The sequence below is a fragment of the Verticillium alfalfae genome, genomic scaffold, assembly GCF_000150825.1.
Source record: "Verticillium alfalfae VaMs.102 supercont1.18 genomic scaffold, whole genome shotgun sequence".
Taxonomy (NCBI): domain Eukaryota; kingdom Fungi; phylum Ascomycota; class Sordariomycetes; order Glomerellales; family Plectosphaerellaceae; genus Verticillium; species Verticillium alfalfae.
Window position 1 is genome coordinate 322293 of NW_003315021.1, and position 8571 is coordinate 330863.

Consider the following 8571-nt stretch of genomic DNA (forward strand, 5'->3'; position numbering starts at 1 on the left):
TTCCTCACATGCCGGCCCTGTGCCTTCACGGCAAATCCATCTGGCACGGCAGATCTGGGGGAACTGGGTTGACCTGTGAAACCAAACATTTGACGTCGATCTTCTCGTATAACAGCCATGAATGTTCTAGCAGAAAATGCAGATCGGCACCTGTGGAAGCAAGCCATGTCATGCCATGCCATCCACAAGGCAGTCTGCCTGCTCCATGATCAGCAGGCTTCCAAGATAGACGAAGCACGCCCGCCGGACCTCGCTTGACCTTCCAGACCTGTCGATCTGGTCCCCAGAGTCCGAAAAACAACAACAGTCAAGCCACTCGTGCCGGGAACCGTCCAGCCATCCATGCCTCACTATCTGACCTTGTCCAGGACCCAAACGGACGATGGCTACGTGCCGAGCAGACTTCCGAGTCGGGGATCTGCCATCTTACCCTCCCAGGGCCTGCCAGCACGTCCCACTGCATAAAGCCCATGGCCTGGGACCTCTGCTGACAGAGGTCATCCGTGCAACGGGTTGATTGCACGTTAAACGGGCCACCGTATCGAGGAGCGGCGTCCTCCGCAAAAGGCACTAACATCGAGGTGTTCCTCGGTCCCACCCCACAGGCTTTTGAGGGGGTGATATCTCGAAATCTGCAGGGTTCTGGCGAGAGCTCCCCGCCGACGCGGAACGACAAAAGAGTGTCCTTCATCCACCACCCTGGTAATACCATGGTAGTCCCTGAGACCATGGGCGAGATGAACAATCTCAGGTGCCTCGAGATCCCATCTCGGATGGTCTCGTAGCGGCGTCGCAATGCTACAGCCACAACGCAGAAATGCTCAAGCCATGTCCGTCGTCGTATGGTCCGCATCTGCTTCCAAAATGGGACGCCAACATCTCCGCCTGTCACCCCCATTCTTCTTTCTCTGCCTCCCAAGCCTGACACCTCCGAGGTCCGACTTGGCCAGAACATACTCCCCCTCCTTCCCATCCCTGAGCTCGTGGCACACGTGCCATCGGTTCGTCGATACCAAATAAGCAACCGCCTCGCACGAAAGGCATCACCGACAAGCCCAGATACCAGTGACAAGAATGTTAAAAGCGGTGAACCAAATTGCGCACAAAATTTCAGAGAGGGGGCGTCCCTCAAGAGCTTCCCTGCCCCAGTCCGGACCCCTCTCCGCACTGCCTAATCCATCGCCCAAAGCTCTTCACTTCCGTGCCACGTCCCGATACTGCTCTGCCGTTATCGCGCCACAGGCAAGGAAGGTTGGTCGTCGCTGATAAAGACTGGTAAAGACGCCCTCCTCCGCGCCCAGAACATCATGAGTGGGCTTAGCTGATGTCACAAAAGAGGGCGCGTGCGGCCCAGTCTCGTCCTGCGCGTGCAGCCTATAGTTTGTGTCATGGGCTTGCCTTGCTCGCTTTCGGCGGCACGGGACAGTCCAAGAAGGCTGCCTCACGTGTGTGACGTGCCAACCAAGCCCATAGTTGTTGGTACCTAACAATATCGGGGCGGCTTGTGGTTCCTCTGTTGGTAGGCAAGACCGAGATGGTTGTGACATTGTGCTCGACGAGTCACAGCGCTCGTGGTCCGTTGTCTTCTTGAGAGGCGGGGAGAAGTGACTTTGTGTCGGGCCCATTGTCGCCAGCCACACATCTCACACCATGAACGCTCTGCACCCTGAGGGACCAAAGGTCACAGGACGTAGACCACGGCGCAGCGGGGCCGGTCCCCCGCCTCTCATCGGCCTGCGCCCAGACTCTTGGTGGCGGACCACCACTCACGGAGTGGCCTTGTGTGTCACGGCTTTGAGATGCCAACTCTTCGGGGGCGCTGCACCGTCCGTGTTCGTTTGTTTCGGTCGCCCTTTTCATCTGAAAGCGCAGTCGGATCCTGAGAGGCGTAGGTGTGATTATCTGTCGTGGAAAGCAGCCCGATTGATGTCCATTCGCCACCGCCGAGATTCCGGAGCATGGCCTCGTACGCGTCGGCCCGCACAAGCGACGCACCTTCCACAAGCTGACTGATGATGGATGCGTGAGACGCCACTGTGTCCTGGCTGTCATCGGCGTCTCCGGCGAAGGCCACAAAGTTGCGTTTTCCGCGACAGCTGCCTTCAATGACTTCGATCCCTTCTTCGGTCAACTGCCCGTCTGCCCAGATTGCGGATTTGCAGACTTCTTCAACGGTTTCAGCGATGTGCTGGGGCGAATAAGCTGGTGGTGGCGATGTGTTCACCACCGCCGGTTGAGCGTGTCTGATGGCTGACTGCCTCGAAACGGGAGAGTTTTCCTCAAACTCAAACTCGGCTCGATGCGTCCGCTGGTGATCCTTGGCCCATGCCCTCATGACAGCATCATGTGCGAATCGAGTGCCAGAACAACAATCACCAAAGAGCCCTTTGATGGTGACATTATTCTTGTTCCAGGTCATTGGATCGACGGTGCAGGGCCAAACATCTCTGGGCTTAAATGTCGTTACCAGATGACGCAGCTCTGGCAAAGGCGAGTGACGGGAGTAGGGGAACCGAATCATTTTGGGCAGTCCGTTTTCTGCACCATTCAACATGGCATCTCCTTCGTCCGGGCGATGCGCGCGCTTCTCTCCGATCAAGGCCATCACCTCCGCGACATTTGCTTCTTTCTTGTCCCCGAAACAGCTCATGTCAAGGTCCAAGGGAACGTTGCGTCCGCTGAATGGCCTTTTCAATAGCAAATCCCGAACTGCTGTCTTGGTCGGTTCGGAAACAATACGATTTTCGCCCAGCATTTGGAGAAGATGATTCAAATCCGTAGGCGACACAAGGTCAAGCTCAACTTCGCGTTCGAGGTCGTCTGCTCCGCCTCCGATGCCGTGTTCGAGACGGTCAGTGCCGCCAGTCGTATGGGCAATGATGGGCTGGATCCATACGACTGGCCCCTTTTCGACAACCGAACAATAATTTCCCTTTTCGCAGCTGTGTAAACGTACGTTCTCATCAGTCGCGAGACATCCAGGTCGATAGGCGTTGCCAAACATGTAGCCCGTCAAAGCTGGCGACTCGCGGCACAGATGAAGAGACTGGCCAAAGCGATCATTCTCCGGCTTCGCCTGCAGGGAGCTGAAGATCTTCATCTTGTAATCGTCGACGTGCACACGTGATTTCAGCGCCTTGGATAGCGCGATCCATACTTCCTCATAACCATACGTCCAGGCCTGAAAATGAAAGATGGTATCAGGTGGATACCGTGAGACTTTTCCTAGAAGTTCCGCTATGCCCTCAGCCTTGGTTTGGAAGTGGACGTCGTCGATGAAAGAAGTGTCCAGGTAGATTTTGTCGAGCGTCTTGCTGCCGTGGGTGTACTCGATCAAAGCAGGATTTCGAGCGACCGAGTTTACGTGCCATGGCTCACTTCGAATGTCGCCGGTGTAAAGAACAGCCCTCCCATCGCCCTCTATCAAAAACATGACGGCTCCAGGACAGTGATTTGCGTCGATAAGCGTCACCTGAATGCAAAGACCGGGAGCAAGTTCAATCTCCGTGGGTGTGTCCAAGGGAATAGGCTTCAACAGGCCTTTCAACCCCTTAAAGGTCTGTACTCGAGCTTCCAAAATACCCTTGGCAAAGTTGATGCGGCAGGGATATCGTTCCAGACGGAGTAGAATCTCTCTCGTGGCAGCCGAGCAATAGACAAAGGGAGAGCGCAGGCTCTCGAGCCCCGCTAGGTGATCGCTGTGGACATGACTCAAAAAGCATGCGAGCGGCGGAGGCTGGTCGATAGAGCGACGGAAGAAATCCACTGGTGGTAGTCAGCGTTAATCCACGCAGTTGATAGAGGTGACATAAACTCGGTGGTTTGGACGAACCTCGAATGTCTGGGAACTCTCTGACGATTCCGTCAAAAGTCGACATGCTCAGAAGGGAGCTTTGTCAAACCAAGAGTCTCTCAGGCTTCACCTGTGGGAACCATAAGCGAGATAGACTCGGAAAGGGGAAGAACGCGCGTAGATGAACAGGTGATCGAAGTTGTGTAGTTCGACAGCAAGTCGAAGTGGCCACTGCCGGACAAAGCAGGGTGTCTCGAGCATCAAGTAGAAGCCTGGAAGTCGAGGCAGATCACCTGGACCTTGATCTTAGCAGGTAGGAATGCAGAGATTGCGCTCGTATGCATTGTGTTCGAGGGTTGTTCGAGGCTGACGTGGGCATAGATTGAGATTGAAGTCAATGGGATGAGGTTGTGACAAAAGACACGATGCGTACTGTGCGTTTACAGTGCGTGCGCTGCTGCCTATTGGTGTCTTACAGTAAGTACTCCAGATGAGCGTGGCAAATGAAAGTCGAGCACTCCAGATAGACTCATAACGAAGATTCTTTTTTGGTTTTTTTTCCCCCAGAGATTTTGATAATTGCTGCTGCATTCAACTTTCATGGTGAAATTTTCGACTGCGATAGAGGGTGGAATGGTCACGTCATGTAGAATTGTCCTCATCCCATGCTGTGTCCGATGAAAGAGGAAAACACAGTGCCCCGGCTAAATGCCGGTGGTGTTGGCTCTCAGCTCTCACAGCGGGCCAGAACAGATCGTGATCTCCTCCAGGCAGGAAAGCTCCACCATCATGCCCCGACCTAAATCATGTCAAGCAATGCATCACTATCGCCTCAAGACAGACAGCTCTGCTTCTCTCTATTCACAATCAACTCCTAGCTCATGCATGACGTTTATGCACCATGTTCCTCGGCTTTCCTGGGTCCGCACACAAACACCCATTAGGAAGCCAGTTGTCAGCAAACCTTATTTTCCCTATATCGCACGGTCTTGCAAAGTCATTTGGATGCTGGGAACTTTCTGCTCCAATATCATGACGGGACGTTCAACATCTCTTCTCTGTCTTGCTGCTGCAACATGGCGAAGAGACATCAATGCGAACCACCAGTATGGAACGTGGCTTACCATTGAACCAAACATGTCAGGTCAGCGGATCGCCCTGGCTGCCAGATAGTATCTGCCGACTCGTCATCCGAGCGCAGGAATCTTTTGGTCCTCCAGATATATGATATATTGCCTCCGCCTCTGTCCATGCGACCACGCGCTATCACTCCAGCTTACGCGGTTCGCATCGTTTGCGAGTCAGCAAACCAGCACAATCCCGAAGAGGAGAACCGGCGGGATAGGATGACCGTTTGCTTAGCTCAGTTCCCCGTTCTGCTGATGGATAGTGAGCAAGAATCTCTTAGAGTTCATTTGACTTATATTACCCTGCAGCTCACCCGAGCGCTTGGACATTTCGCGCTACTCAGCCTGTTGTGGTTCACCAATCCCCCGCATTCTGTCAGAGACAGATGCCGGCGTGAAGCCCAGGTTCTCGTTCACTTTGCTCTCAAAAGGTCCCAGCTGACATTCTAGACACACCGCATTGGCCGAATAGAAAACTGGACATGCCCCAATTTGGGAAACCCGGATCAAGCGACCGTCACCCTAGGGCTTTTCCCACGGCGGCACCAACCTGAGCTTCCGCTTCATGTGGGGGTGTCGCAAGGACCGCATCGCACATTCCGTACTCCCACATCCGGCAACTGTTGGGCGGGTGGTGGATCGCTGATGGCACAGCTCGACTCAAGAGTGATCTCCGTTGGCCAAGGCTGCGCAAGATTGCTGTGCAAGACCACGAGGCAGGCCCGACAACGACTTCACTGCTCATCGGGATCGTCAAGATCCTAGCCCCCACAAACTTCATCTCTTCTCTCAGACGGTCAAAAGGAACCTCTCTTTCAGCGTACCTACATCACTGCAACACCGTTGTTCGCTCCAAATGCGCCGCCATCCCGCATCGCCTACCCCTCTCAACCAGCCAACTGACCTTTCGCAATCAATCGACGCAGTGTTGTCTACCGTGCCGCTCCTTGTCCCACCCAGGCAATATGGACCTGTCACATTGGAACCGGAGCCGATCCCCGCTATGCCCCTTTCGGCACGGAAGAGAACATCATGGCCCTGCCAATGCCTCCAAGGCCAGGAGGCGAACGTGGTTCGCGTGTATGCCATTGACTACCATGTCCCATGGTTTATTGCTCTTCCTTGGCCAGATCGACCAATCGACCAAGGAAGCAGCCAAAGAGCCAAGATGCCCGCCGCGCAGAGTTCCCGAGGATGAAACTCCTCGTAGTCGCCTTAAAACCATCGAGACATCCCGTTCCAGGCCGTCGGTGCTCCTTGCTCATCGGCTGCAACGCTTTTTCTCGCCTTCTTCGACACCAAGATGAGGTTCTTCAGCCGTGTTGGTGCCGGTGCGGCCCTCCTGGCCGCCGTCTCCTGTAGGTCCCGACACGACCCCTGCCAGCCACGACCGGAGCTAACTCGCACACAGTCCTCGAGGGAGTCGCAGGCCAGACCGACTGGACGAGTCCGGATACCGGCATCGTCTACCAGTCGTACACGGGCTCTACTGGCATGACGTACGGTATTGCTCTGCCTACCAACTCACTGACTGTGGACGCCACCGAGTACCTCGGCTACATTGTAAGTGTATCGACTTGGCATCGCCGGCCCAGCATTTCTGACGTGCGCAAAGAACTGCCCGACGCCCGCTGGCGAGGATCAGGGATGGTGCGGTCTCTCACTCATGCCCAGCATGACCAACAGTCTGCTGTTCATGGCACACCCGTACGAGGGCGAGGTCCTGACTTCGTTCCACTTTGCCACTTCGCGCGAGTCGGTTGAGAACTACAAGGGACAAGCCACAATTGTGAGTTCGATGCCCCCTTCCAAATTGCGAATCGCCAGACACCAAGGGTTATCACGTATTGACCAGCGTCCTAGACGCAAATCACATCTCGCGTCACCGCGACTGGCTTCAGCCTCGAATACCGCTGCCAGAACTGCTTCAACTGGGAGCAGGACGGTTTCGTCGGCGGTCATGCCACGACCCAGGGCTTCATCGTCACCTCGTGGGCCCTCTCCAACAAGGCACCCGGCAACGCCGTCTGCCCTTCGGCCCTCGTCATTGAGCAGCACGCGAGCCAGGGCATCAACGGCGGCGCCATCACGCCCGGGTTCACCAACGCCAACTATGCTACCTGGGCGCAGCTCGCCAACAAGGTTGTCACCGGAAACTGTGGCGGCGGCACACCCACCTCTACCGGCGGCGCTGGCCCGACTACAACGTCGGTGCCCGAGACGCCCGTCACGGGTGTTCCAGTTCCCAACACGGCCTACGACTACATCATTGTAGGCTCTGGCGCTGGTGGTATCCCTCTTGCCGACAAGCTCAGCGAGGCCGGCCACAAGGTACTGCTGATTGAGAAGGGTCCTCCCTCTTCGGGACGCTGGGGTGGCAAGCGTGGCCCGACCTGGCTCGCGAACACGAATCTGACCCGATTCGATGTGCCGGGTCTCTGCAACGAGATCTGGCACGACTCGGCTGGCATTGCTTGCCGTGATACTGACCAGATGGCCGGCTGTGTCCTCGGTGGTGGCACTGCCATCAACGCTGCCTTGTGGTGGAAGGTCAGTGCTTGCCGATACTCAAAAAATCGCTCCAGAGAGTTTCACTAACGGATACACATAGCCCTATGCTGCTGACTGGGACTACAACTTCCCCGCCGGATGGAAGGCTAGCGATGTCGCCGCCGCCCAGCAGCGCGTCTTTAACCGCATCCCCGGAACCACAAGGCATCTCGGGACGGCGTCATCTCCCTCCGTGCCGGCATGGACGTGCTCCGCAACGGTCTCGCCGCTGCTGGCTGGAGGGACACGGACTTCAACGCCAACCCGAACTCGAAGAACCGCACCTTTGGATACACGCCCTACATGTATTCGAACGGCGAGCGCGGCGGTCCCATGGCCACGTACCTCGTCACCGCCAATGCGCGCTCAAATTTCAAGCTCATCATGAACACCCAGGTGAGGCGCGTCATCCGCTCGGGCGGTCACGTTACGGGCGTCGAGGTCGAGCCATACCTGGATGGCGGCTTCCAAGGTGTCATTCCCCTGACTGCCGTGACCGGTCGTGTCATTCTATCCGCGGGCACATTTGGCAGCGCCAAGATTCTGCTGCGCAGCGGAATTGGCCCAACTGACCAGCTCGATGTTGTCTCCAACTCGACGCGTGATGGATCGACGATGATCTCTCGCAACCAGTGGATCAACCTGCCTGTCGGCTACAACCTCGAGGACCACACCAACGTGAGTATCGACTATCAAAACACTGCACATTTTGGCACTGACAAGCATATCAGACCAACGTTGTGCTCGAGCACCCCTCCGTCCAGTTCTATGATTTCTACACCGCCTATGACGGCACGGCCCCGTACCAGGCCGATATCCAGAAGTACCTGACCCAGCGCAGTGGCATTCTCGCCCAGTCCGCCCCCAACATCGGACCTCTGTGAGTGCTGCCTGCCATCCTTCTTTTTCTCATCCCATACTAACACGAAGCAGCTTCTTTGAGGAGATTCGTGGCGCCGACAACGTCGTTCGTCAGCTCCAGTGGACCGCCCGCATGGAAGCCAGTGAGGGCGAGGTAGATGGCAGTAAGTCCAGCCATCGCATCTGCAGTTACCGCCGACTAACCAACTAGGTGCCCTGACCATCTCCCAATACCTCGGC

General features: G+C 56.0%; 2 protein-coding genes across 2 annotated transcripts in view; one reads left to right on the forward strand and one right to left on the reverse strand.

The window, feature by feature from the left end:
• Window positions 1-1786: 1786 nt before the first annotated feature.
• VDBG_10096 (artemis protein) lies at window positions 1787-3878 on the reverse strand (the record flags this gene model as incomplete). The annotated part of the gene is made up of 3 exons (XM_002999756.1): window positions 1787-2905; window positions 2957-3765; window positions 3833-3878. 3 exons carry the CDS (start codon window positions 3876-3878, stop codon window positions 1787-1789), a joined length of 1974 nt encoding a protein of 657 aa, XP_002999802.1.
• A 2345-nt stretch (window positions 3879-6223) lies between these two features.
• The window catches only part of VDBG_10097 (cellobiose dehydrogenase), a gene marked incomplete at both ends in the record, with an annotated part of 3087 nt that continues 739 nt past the window's right edge, over window positions 6224-8571 (forward strand). Inside the window, 8 exons of the mRNA XM_002999757.1 lie at window positions 6224-6278; window positions 6332-6483; window positions 6536-6709; window positions 6784-7470; window positions 7532-7663; window positions 7747-8148; window positions 8202-8350; window positions 8404-8495. Coding sequence (XP_002999803.1) covers window positions 6224-6278; window positions 6332-6483; window positions 6536-6709; window positions 6784-7470; window positions 7532-7663; window positions 7747-8148; window positions 8202-8350; window positions 8404-8495 — 1843 coding nt within the window. The remainder of the gene's footprint in view (window positions 6279-6331; window positions 6484-6535; window positions 6710-6783; window positions 7471-7531; window positions 7664-7746; window positions 8149-8201; window positions 8351-8403; window positions 8496-8571) is intronic.